Raw genomic sequence first — 13,130 nt, forward strand, 5'->3', positions numbered from 1 at the left:
CTAATATGGATCCTTGTGGGACTCCTATGTTGTTAGCTTGATAATCAGATTGAACATTTTGCCATCTTACAGACTGTTTCCTGTTGTTACGGTAGGAAGTAAACCAGCTGAGTGCATTAGTGGAGCATCCTAATTTTGATAGTTGGTAGTTTAGTATGAGATACTGTGTCGAAAGCCTTAGATAGGTCCAGTAAAATTACTGAGGTAGGATGACCAGCATCCAAGGCTTTGTGAACAGTATCAGTGAATGAGAGCAGGGCTGTGATGGTGCTATGTCCTGGATGGAACCCATGCCTGGTGGGGGCAAGGAGAGTATTGTCAGACAGGTATTTAAGAAATTGAGTAGAACACATTTATCTAAGAGTTTTGATAAAGGAGAAAGTATTGAAATAGGGCGGTAGTTTGAGAGGTCACAGGAATTTCCCCCTTTGTGTAATGGTGTAACAACAGATTTTTTCCACAACTGGGGGGGACATAGCATTCAGAAGCGATTTATACATATGCTGACTGGATATGCTACAGCACTTGCGAATTGCAGATATTCTGGGGGAAGGTTATCTGCAGAAAGGGAGCAGGGTTTTAATTTGTTTAGGAGTCTAAGTATGAAGGAGGTGGGTACAGGCTGTACAGTAAATGACAGAGATGAGGGAGTACTGCTTGAGATGTCTAATGAAAAGGGTCTGTTATTAATAAGTGAGGAATTAGTGGAATATTGCATATCAGCAATTGTGTCTGGCGATGATTCTTTGATTAATTTTTGAATGAATGAAATGGGTATTGAAATCATGGCAAATTTTTTGTGGAGTCTTATCGGTTGCAAGGGATGGATTTTGTATGGTGCCAGGATCAAGTAGGGTGGAGACAGACTTCCACAATTTTTGGATTATTGTGTAAGGAGGACAGTTGAGTTGAAAAGTAGTTTCTTTTATCTTGTATAACTAGTTTTTTGGCTTTATTTCTGAGTTGTTTGTAGTTGATTTCATTTTGTTTTGTTTTATTTTTTTGTGATACTTTCCATGCTTTGTCTCTATATAGGAGACTTTGTTTGGTCTGTTTTGTTAACCATGGGGCATGATTAATTTTTGTTTGTTTGGTTCGTAAAGGGGCTATGCTATTGAGGGTATCTAGAAAAACTTTGTTAAAGTAGCTGACAGCCTCATCCAAGGGAAGTATTTTTAGTGGGGTCCATTTTTGACCTTTTAAAAGGCTTATAAATTTATTTTGGTCAACGCTGTTGAAATTCCTTGATAGTCTATAGGAGAGTGTTTTGGTTATTGGGGGATAGTCCTATGGGTGTATGCTGGGAGGTTGTCGCTTAGTATGTTGGGAAGGGCGCCTGAGTTTGTATAATTTTGTGGGTGAGATACTAGTATCCAGTCTAAGGTAGATTCAGACTTAGTGTATAGGCCATGGGTAGGGGGTGGTGATAAGCTGTGTGAAGCTATGTAGAGATTTACACTATTTGCTGGAGAGGATGCGGTTAGGTTTAGCCAATTAATGTTGGTGTCACCTAGGATTATGGTTTTGTGTGAGGAATTTTGATTTATCCAGGAATCCTCAAAGATGGGAATATTTTGGCCTGGGGGAATGTAAACTACAGCAACAGTTAAAGGTTTGTTGCTGTTGATATGAAGGGATGTCAGTAGTAATTCTAAGTTACTGAAAGTAGGGGACTGGCTTAGAGTAAGTTGTGATATTTAGGGAAATTTGGTAGATTAATGCTATGCCGCCACCCTTCTTATGGAGTCTATCTGAGCGAATAATACTATAGCCAGGTGGAAGAATTTTAGTGTCGGCAATATGTGGTTTAAGCCAAGTTTCTGTTACTGCAACAACATTTGGGGGGGGTAGTTAACCAGGCATGAAATTGTGTGATTTTATTGCAAATACTGCGTGTGTTTACTGTTATTAGGTGAAGTTGTTGGTTATTGGGGGGTAATTTGGTCCAGGATTGGGCTGTACATCCCCCACATTGTATTAGTGAGAGGAGTAGGTGAATAGAATTACATGCTTGAAGGTTATGTAAAAGAGGTTTGGGAAGGTTTACAAGTTGTAATTTAAGTTTGGACTTGGATAGGAGTATTCTTAATTTGGGTACACTAAAGGAATATGATGCTATTAAGGAGGGTGAGATGCTTGAGTAGTTATCTGTGCTAAGGGGTAGTGGAAGAATTTGGGTGCTGTATGTTGGTGGTACTGAAAGTAAGGTTGTGTGTATAGAGGAAGCTAGCAGTAATAAGATAATAAGAGTAGTGTTGGCTATAATGAAAATAATGGAAGTTAATGGAATTGACTTGTGGGAGAAGCCATCAAGATACAGATAAGAGAATGTGATGGTGTAGAGGGACTGAGATGGATCTCAGTTAAGCTAATTGTTGGGGGGGGGGTTATCGGACGATGCAATATTGGGCAAGTCTTAGGCTAGGAATTGTTGGAGGGAGGTGATTGGTGTTTGGAAGTATGGGAGGAGCAGTGAGTACAAATCTAATGAAAGAGGGGGGATGTGGGAATGGGGGTAGGGTAGAGGAGCGAAGTGAGCCTGGAGCAGAGGGTGAACGAAGCAGCATGTGCCCGGCTTCTGAAAGCTGCAGAAGACTACAGAGATTACAATAAAAACTATCTCCAATGGTAGAATAGAGTGCAGGTAAGAAGGGCAATTTTTTACAAACTATACTGTTGTTATCCTGCTGTGAACTGGGCTATTAATATAGAGAAAGTGACTTGGTGGACTCAGAGTTGGGGATAAAGCTTACAACAAAACAACAAAGTAAAAGACATGCATCTGGAGCATTTCTCCCCGGGCCTCCGCTGAAAACAGGCTCTGTGGAACCTAGTCGGACATTCCCGGTCAACAAATGTTAAATAAATAAAAAAAATAAATAAAAATAAATAAAAAAAAGCAGCTGTTGCTGATTAAATGGCTGGATAGCTGGGAAATAGAATGATGCAAAAAATATGACACTTAAGATCAGGGCAGAAAGTAAGCAATTACAATTTTGAAACGTACAGATCAAGGATGGGTCTCCAGAGACCTTCCTTCTTGGGCACCAGGAACAACCTGGAATAAAATCCTTTGCCTACTTGGTTTTTTGGACACAGACTGGATGGTCCCTTGGTTCAATAATTCTAAAAAAAAATCACTGGGGAAAAAAGCAAGTTGTTCCCTGGGAGATTCAGGGATGCCCCTGAAGGAAAGTAGTTTATCCCACACCATAAAGTACCCTTTATGAACAACTGAGAGGACCCAGGTGTCTTAGGTTATACTTTCCCAGGCTGGTAGGGATACAGGAAGGTGCTGGGAAAGTGGGATGTGGGTGAGATGGGGAAAACAGTCAAAGAGAGGACAGCTTGTCTAGAAAGGACTGCTTTGGTGGTGGAGTTGCCAGTGGGGCCCTAGGATGTTGTGGTCTCCTATCACTCTTTTTTTTAGGCTGTGGGTGATGTGAATGCCTATGCACACACACAGGCTTTGCAGGATAATTTTTTTGAAACTTGGGTACTGGGAAAACAAAAATATGTTTCAATTCCTTCAGTTCCTTAGCCTTTTCCTGAATTGCTTTGAACAGGTTACCAAACAAGGCAGAGTTGTCCAAATGAGCATCCATGAGTTTGGCTTTTAAGTCATCAGGTAAGGGCTGCAGTCTTAGCCAAGAGAATCTTAATACTGATCCAGAGGCAGCTGCTCTGGTGGAAGTCTCTGCAGCATCACAGCTGCATTTTATAGAGAGGCGTTCTACTTGAGATGATGCACCAAGCAAGGAAGTACCCAAGGTTTTATTTTCTGACTCAGGTTAAGTCTGCAATTAACTGTGAGAGTTGGGACATAAGCTCTAAAGGAAATTTGGTCAAGTGTGTTTTGTAATTTATGGCCCTAAACGCTAGAGTGGCAGAAATGTACACTTTTATGCCTAGTCTATCCAGGATCCTGCTATCCTTATCAGACAGTAGGAGGGTAGTGGAGGGCAGCAATCTTGATGGCTTGTCAGAAGTCATAGAAATAACAGAAGGGTCTACATAAGGGCATCTGAAGAGAAACTTGCAGTACTCTGGGACCTTGTAGAAGCAGTCTGGCTTTTTGGGGGCAGGTGGCTGGGAGTCTGGTGCCTGTGAAGCTGAGGCAAAAGAATCAAGAAAGGCAGGCAAAACAGCAGGAATAGCAGATGGGCTAGGGAATTCCACCTGTAATAGCTCAGATAATTGGGTGCTATCCTATTTAAAATGGTCTATAATTTTTGCTAAGGTCTCTCCAAGGGAAAGGTCTTCCATAGGTGAATTTGTTCCATTGGATTCCTCTTCTGGGGTGGTATAATCTGGGGTGAAAGATCTGTGAAGAGTAAGCCAGTGATCCCCCCCCCCATAGATGCCTCCTCCTCTTACAAATCCTCTTCCCTAGTCCTTTTAGATGGAAAGAGTGTACTGGAAGAGAGAACTGCAAAATCTGGAGAAGGCCCAAGTTACATAAGGGCATTGAAGAGGCCCTGAGTAAATTGTTGCCAGTTGCTAGCAGATGAAGACAAATGTTTGTTTTTGTTTCTTTTTCCCCTTGCAAGTCTGCCTTATGAAGGCTGGGAGGGTCAGATGTAGGCCTACATGCTATCAGATCGGATTCTACCTCTTCCCTAACAAGGATATGAGGAATCCCCTTAGGGCCTTCCGTTATTACAGGATGTGGTTCCCCTCAGACATCTGAAAAAGATGCCTGCTTGGTCTCTGCGGATGTGCTTATGCTCAGATCCAAGGTGGTCTGGACATCGAGCTCAGCCTGTGGATCTGAGTTGTGAACCGGGGGCATCTCCATGCTCTCCTCCACCTCAAGAGAGACGCTGGTATCCAGAGGTGCAACAGAAGGTTTAGGCCTTTGCTTTCTGATCTTCCACTTCAAAACTGACTCACCCTCGGGCTCCAGGATCCCTCCATACTGCTTTTTGCTAGCAGCTTTAGGCACCGATTCTCTAGGTTGAGAGCTAAAGAGGATAATCTACTCCTTAAGGTCTTTGGGGAAAACACCTGACAAATAGAGCAGTTTCTGTAGTTATAGTTTGGTCCTAGGCAGAACAGGCACTAGAGGTGGCTATTCTTGCGTGGAATTTGTCGTCCACATTGGCACTTACCCCTCTTGGATAACATGAACCCTAATCAAAGACAGTAGCAAAAAGTCAAAATTCCCTAACAGGGCACTTATCTGAAATTTGAAGAATTCCAAACAACTCTGAGTCAGACCATAAGTTGGAATCTGGTATTCAGATCTGGCAGCAGAGAAGTTTCGAGGATGGTGCGTGCGTATGTCACTTTTATGGCTAACGTCCAATGGCAGCCTACGTGCAATGTACCATGCACCCTACAGTAATAAAGTCTTTTGCACACTAGCCAACGTCAGATCACCTATGGTGGGGAACTCAATGTTATGAATACTGCAAAAGATGAATAGAAAGAACATCTACTTTACTCAAAAATCCGTGTGATAATAAACTCCAAGGTCAAGAAAGCATGATCCGTATCCGAACCGTAAGAGTGGCAAACTGTACCTGAGTTACTACAGCAGTTAGGGGAATTATGGGTATGGGGAGGAGCTCAAGAGTTGGATTAAAGTTTCTGGAAGAAATGCAGCCGATCCAGATCCAAGGTTGGGTCCGAGATCCATTTGTTGAGGCACGAATGAAAATGACATCAGATCTACAGGTTTCCCTTTCCTGCCCAGCGTCTCAAACAACACGCTGGTTCAGAGTAGACAAAGCGTATTTTCTATAACAGGAACACTGGCATGTTGGGTGGAGCAGTACTCCAGGATCCAGTCAAAGTAGAGATAACTAAATAAAGACTGTTCTGTTTCAAACTCTGAGCCCTTTATCCTGACCATGGGCCATTTTATCTAAAAATACAGGTAAAGCAATCCATCTTCTCTTATGTTAGCATGCATACACTGCAATCTCACAGACATCTGTCCCATGATCCCTTCTTTTCACATTTCTCATTAATGATCCAATTAACCTTACATTTCTTTTTGTTGTCGATTCAGTTATTTACTCATACTGAAGAAAACCATTCATACACCAGTAAAGAAGTAAAGCATGACTTCTCACTGTGGTAGTGAGAACTATACAAAGACTCAAGTTTCTCTCTGACAATAGCCTTTGCAGAGGCTTTAGCAGAATTGGAAATGAAAGAGGACAGGCAGCACCTACAGACGTTTAATAGCCCATAAGACAAGCAAACACACTTTCCAGGACTCTAGTTATAGGGGACTCCATTGCAAGACGTACTGATGCCCCTCTTACCAGGCTGAACAAGGAAAAGAAAACAGCTAATTGCCTCTCTGGAGCCAGGGTCTGCCAAACTACGCACACAATGTAGTCACTGCACCACAGGTACCAGTATGATTCCATCATAGCCCATGTAGGTTTAAATGGCCTGAGGTGTACCTCCCTACACCATGTGAAGAAAGACATTATAGATCTCTCTGACTGTGTGTCTCAGGCTGGTATAAGCCTAGCATTCAGCAGCATATTACCATCACCAGGGATGATGCTTAAATATGAACAAAAGATGATTGATTTTAACAGCTGTCTGAGATTCTGGTATTATTTAAAGAGGATTCAATCTTTATCAGCATGGGAAGACATGGTTAACAGACCATGTTGCTTCACCAAGGATGGTCTGCACCTGTCCCCTCTAGGCTTTCAAATACTGGATAACAACTTTATCCATCCCATTGAGCCTTTTTATGCAATGTAAAACTGACCAACCTACCAACATAGCAAAATCAACTCTGCTGAACTTCAAGACGTTACTGCTCAATGCCAGGAGCCCAAACAAAAAAACTACACTACTTCCAAGCCCTTCTCACACTGGACAATACAGACATCTGTGCATTTCGAAGAAATGGTTTAAAACCGCAGAGATCACCTTGACAGTGCAAAGTTTCAGTACCTCCCACACTTTTAGATCAGTAGATGCACAGACAGGGAATAAAAGGTGGCTGTGTCTCAATACACATCAATAACTTGCATAGCTCTTGGTTGGTTAAACTGAATGACGTACTGAAGTTTCTACACATGCAGGTCACTATAGATAAAATCCCATACTATATCCTAGCAAGCTATAGGTCACCCTCTATGTTCCACAAAACTCATACAGTATACTCAGACATACTGGAGAGACAACATCCACCCTAACACCTTACACATGGTGGAATTTAGTTACCACTCTATAGATTGGGAATCCTACATGGCCTCAAATTTGCAGGCACAGAGATTCCTAGACTTTGTAAGTACAAACACCCTTAACCAGTTAGTGTATACGTCCACTAAAGATTCCAAATTACTGGACCTCATCTTCACAAATATGGAAAAACATTGCATCCCTCAAGTGTCACCTTCTCCTTAATAAAGTCTCTCCAAGGGAAAGGTCTGAGTATAAAACTGTCACCTTCAAAATCAAAATCAACGCGGTAACCCCAGTAAACCCAGTAACAGTAACTATTCCAATGCAAACTATTTTTTATTACAAAACAGTATGCCAAAATTCAATGCCCCTCCAAACCCAGTGATACACAACAGTCTAAGCAGAACTGTTCACAAACTCCACACAACCAGGTCAATGGCTGCACAGAGGGTGTTGTACCTTACCAGAAGTAAGCCCAAAACTAACTCCAAAAACAAACCACCCTGGTGGCGTCCCAAATTAAACAGGTTATACAACAAAAGGGAAAAAAATCATGGCCAAAATCAGGAAGTGTAACTCCCACAAAGATAAGAAGTCTTCATCAAATTAAACAGGCAACTAAGAGGGCTAATTAAGTCCAATAAATCCAATGCTGAAGTCAAGATAGCCTCCCAGGCAAAAGACAATCATAAGGCCTTCTTTAGCTGTGTCAGAAATTTCAAAAGCAGCACACAGCAGTGTGCTGAACTCATGGTTAATGGTGCCACATTCATAGAGCCAGGTGATATAGTGAATCTGCTGGTTGACAAATTCAGATCTAACTTTACTTCCCACTCAACCCCAGCCAATCCCCAAGAAATACCTTCAACCATAAACTCCCCATCTATAAACAGACAGCATGTCCTAGCTGCATTCGCTAAGCCAAGACTACAACCTCGATGGGTCCAGCTACTATCCTAGGATGCCTCCTGAATAGTCTACTGTATGACCTATCAAGGCACTGGAGTTACTATTTAACTATAGTCTCAAAACAGGCTTTTTGCCATGTGAATGGAGGACTGCAATGGTCATCCCTCTTCAGACTGGGTGACCATCAACAGATCCCGGAAATTACAAGCCCATTAGTCTTGTATGCAAAGCCATAGAAAGAATTATCACAGATATGATCAACAACAACATAGGAGACCTTCAGACAGTGGATCCATCCCAGTTTGGCTTTGTCAAAGGAAGGTCACGTTTACTGAACCTGGCGGGCTTCTTTGAGAAGGTCACCAAAGCAATAGATGAGGGTAAAACAGTGCATACTGCCTACCTTGAATGTTAGGATTTTTGAGACCACTTCCACAAAAAGGCAGGTCACCAGTGCAGTCCCTCAGGACTCCATGTTGGGCACAATCCTCCTCTGGCACCTACTTCTCAAAAGTCAAGACCATTGTCAAAGGCCTCTGGATGTTTACAAGCTGGATGTAGTCAAAAAATCTCCCCTCAAGATGTAAACATCTTACAAGAGGATCAAACACAGACAAATGAATGGTGCCAAAGCTGCAGCTTAAAACTCAGTGCCAAGAAATGCATTATAATACTTGAGAAGCTGATCATCCCAGGAAACTACATCATCAATAAAATACCCCCAACAACAGACCCACTACTCAGGGATCTGAAAAATCATAATCACTAACTTGGCCTTCAACCAACATATGTCCAAAGCTGTAAGGAAATCCCTCTAATGTTGTTCAACTTATAAGTAAGGGCATGGCATCTAGGTCCATGGAAAGTCACTGTTCTACTACAGTCATCCCTCATCAGACCCATCATTGAACATAATGCCTCCTTCGGTATGTGCCTGACCACATACATCAAACAACTGGAATGTACACACAAAGGTTCTTTACAAAAAGAATACAGGGCATAAACAAATGTATGCAGATCGCCTCAATGCACTATTTTTATACTCTGTCTCCTACAACGTAGAGACAGCAAATCTATGTCTAGCACACAAGGCTTCCCTGGACTCAGCTCTGATGAACCTTTTGCCCATCTGCAAAACAAACAGCATCAGAACTACTAGATCTTCAGACCCAAACCATCTTTGCAACATAAATAAGACATGCTGAAGAGAGAGATTTGTATCTTGGAGAATTCATATTCTCTGGAATGGGCTATCCAGCCATGTGGAAAAGTCCCTCCCTAACCCGATTTAAGCACATCTTGGACCACTGGATGGGAAATTGAAAATTCACCCTTGGTCTGGCAACATATCTGTGACGGACAGAAGCAGTCAAGTAAATCATGTTATAACCAACAATCACCCACTATAAACGTCTAAACTATACAACTTATGAGACATATTTGGGTTGCACGGCTAGGCTTATATATAAATGCCCTATGGGTAAGTCAGCCTAGTATAGACCTATGAACCTATGATGCATATATCCATTTACATAAACAGTTGGCCACACTTGCCTGTATAGTGTGTGTATATACACATATATATATATATATATATATATATATATATATATATATATATATATATATATATATATACCATGACTGGCTTTTTCTGATATGTGAAACAAAGTTGATGCCTGCAGTGTGCACATTTTAATTATTTCAGACTTGTCAAAACCGTAGCTGCAATTATTATCCTAATAAAACCTATTAAAACACAGAAACGAAGTAAAAAAAAACACTATTGGAACATGTCAGTTTTAATATGAATTTAAAGTCTGCCAGACTGGTTTACACAAAGTTAAGCATAAAGTAATACAATTTCACCAGCAGAGTATACCACACATTCACTTATTTTATAGAAATACACTGCTACTTCAGTTATAAAATTATTTGTTAAACTTCAGCTTTTTGTTTCCTAATTATCCCACTGACTACTGCAGAAATAGCATCATATATTTTCTCCTGTTAAATATCACAAAAAAAGTAAGAAGGGAATGCAAGTAGGGAGTACAGCCAGAAATGCGTCAAATTTGATACAGTATTTCACTGGCACTTTTAACGTTACAAACACTGACTATCATGACTGGGCTTTTTACCTGCACTGCACACCATGGCTATAATCCCTCTAGATCTCTTCAAACCAAAGTTCCTAAAGGCATGTGTCCTTATGTACTTTAAATTTTTTAAATAATGTTGCCCTTTCTCTGTTCATAAAATACGGAAAATAAGCTTAAGCTTGTTAAAATGGTCTCATAAGTGAGAATATCAATCTGAATCATTTTGGCCCACATCCAATGAATTTTCTCAAGTTTAATTATAAAATACTTCACTTTAGGGTTCCACAAACTGCAAAGTACTCAGGATTTGATCTAATTAAAAAATTAAAAAACATGAATCATCTTTAAATTGGAAGATAATCATCAATACAAATAAGTTAATGCAAAACAAAATTAAAAACGGACTCACCAGTATTTCAATTTCACCTTGCTCAAATCGTAAACCTCTATTACCTGAGAAAACAGGACAAAATGAAAAGCATGCCAAAATTATTTAAAATAAACAGAATTGCTGCATTTTTTGCATCTGTCAGCATCCCAACAGTTATGTTACAATTATCATACTTCTGCAGTCGTCGCATGAATCAAAGTTTGAATTAACATGCAATATTTAGAATATGGCAAATATGCACAAGCCTTTGGAAACTGCTTAGGTTTTGCTGTAAATTGAAGCAAATTACTTACTATACTTTTTTGAAATTACTCTCAAGCAGCTTAAAATTAAAGTTACTTAAATATGTGTAATACGGCTGCAATAATCACCTACTTTTTATACCTATTTTCTACCAGTAAAATATTTGGAAATAATGCATTAACCAGCTACCTTTTCTATTTTTTACCATAAAAACATCAAAATCTAGAACGATTTGTACCCTACGGCTGGCTTACACCGCATGTAAATATTAGTGCTAAAAGCTGCATTACTCCTGTCTTTTCTGCATATAGCATCATCTATGTGTATAATTTAAATTGTCTGGATAACCAGATAATATACTCATTCCTTACTGACTGCATATACTGCAAACTATTGTTCCTTACTGACTGCACTAGTCTATTTTTGTCATATTTATTATTTTTTTTAATGGGAAAAAAAATAATACAATCTAAAAACAAGCAACTAGTCCACCAGTTAACCAAAATGTACACAGAAAACTTAACAGTTGATTAAGAATAAAATAACTAAACTGAACAATTTGCAAATAATATTTTAAAAAGTAACAAGTTCTTTAAGTGCAGTCATTAAATACAACACAAAAATCCAGGCTCAGGTTAGCACAGGTCCTCGATAATTTAATACAAACTTTTCTATGTTGCTTTTCACTCAATATTTTTTTCTTAAAATTTGAGTACAGCCTGCCTTGTGTTTAAATGCTGCAGATCTTTTTTAATCAACTGCCCCTCTTAGGACAGTGTTTTCTATACAAGTCTCTAGTTGTGTAATAACCTAACTTATAATTTTTCTACTTTGTTACACAAGCTTGACTGAAAAGGAGCTTTAGCTGTCTAGTTCACTTACCTAATAAATAAATCATCAAAGTTAGATAAAAAAATAATTTACGTACTCACCATAGCATTCTATCTGTGTTGTCCATTTGCATTCTTCCTCAACCAATAGGTTCAGATCTGACTCGGTCACTTTCTAAAAATTCTACGATCTGAATCTTGAGTTCCTTCCTTACCCACAATGCCCATGACCACAACACCACCTCAGATCGGGTTTGTTGCTATTATATACATTATAGACATAATATACAATAATAATGACATGACAGGAAAATGATAGCTGAAAGATCAGAAGCTCAGACAGGAACTATGGTTCCTAACAACAACACTTCCATTAGGTCTCTCTCAAAGAGAAGGGAAAGGGGGGAGTTGAGGAAGAATGAAAATCGACAACCCAGATGGAACATGACTGTGAGTACATAACTTCTTTATCTGATGTTGCCATTTTCATTCATTCCTCAACCAACGGGGTATAGTCCCCAGCTACAGTAACCTTGGGTGACCCTCATGGAAGGATGTTCTGGAGCTCCGCGGGACCAAAGGCAGCTCTATTCCTGGAAATGTCTAATGTGTAATGCGCAATAAAAGTGTAAGTATTTGACAGACAAGCAAAGGCGCAAATATTGTCAATAGAGGCTGTAGACCAAAAAGCTGATGAAGTAGACATTGACCTGGCTGAATGTTCCTTCAATTGTCTAGCTCTACCTTTCGAAGAGCAGATATAGAAAATGCAATCTGTTATCCATTTGGCCAGAGTAGTCTTAGAGACTGGCCCCCTCCCACTCAATTTAGAAAATGAAACACATTTAATCAGATTTTCTGAATGCTTTTGTTCTGTCCAGGTAAAAACATAACTGTCTACATACATCAAGAAGATGAAGGACATATTCTCCTTTATTTTCAAATTCTAGGAAGAAAACTGGTAAATTGATAACCTGATTGATATTATTTTCAGAGGCAACTTTGGTAAAAAAAAGAAGGATTTGTTCATAAACGAACTCTTATCTTTATGAAAAATCAAATACAATGGTTTAGAAGATAGTGCTCGTAATTCCAATACTTGTCTTGTAGAGGTTATAGCTACCAAAAAACAGTTTTCCAAGAAAGAAATTTGAGATCCACCTTGACAGATGGTTCAAAAGAGTAATGCACAAAGGCTTGTAAAACCATGGTGAGATCCCAAGCTGGAGTGGGATCCTTTACTGGAGGTCTAAGTAAGAAGGTATCCCTAAGAAATGCTTTACACAATTTAGACGGTGCTGAAGAGGAACCATTATCCCCTATATGGTAGTTTGAGATGGCTGCCAATTTAAATTTATAGTAGAGAAACTTGCTCCATCCTGGAAAATTGAGGCAAGGAAGCCCAGTACTGCTGGGACTGGAGCAGTGAAAGGATCCCAAAAAAATTTTTTTTTTCTTGGATGGGGAAAAAAAACCCCCAAAATAGGTTAAAAA

General features: G+C 39.8%; 1 protein-coding gene across 1 annotated transcript in view; it reads right to left on the minus strand.

Moving 5' to 3' along the window:
* Positions 1-13,130, minus strand: part of PHAF1 (phagosome assembly factor 1) — a 1,784,739-nt gene that overhangs the window by 1,287,837 nt on the left and 483,772 nt on the right. Inside the window, exon 4 of the mRNA XM_044081838.1 lies at positions 10,582-10,625. Within this exon, the coding sequence (XP_043937773.1) occupies positions 10,582-10,625 (44 nt within the window). The remainder of the gene's footprint in view (positions 1-10,581; positions 10,626-13,130) is intronic.

The sequence above is a fragment of the Protopterus annectens genome, chromosome 8.part1 (assembly GCF_019279795.1).
Source record: "Protopterus annectens isolate FY-2018-M chromosome 8.part1, PAN1.0, whole genome shotgun sequence".
In the NCBI taxonomy this organism is placed as follows: domain Eukaryota; kingdom Metazoa; phylum Chordata; order Ceratodontiformes; family Protopteridae; genus Protopterus; species Protopterus annectens.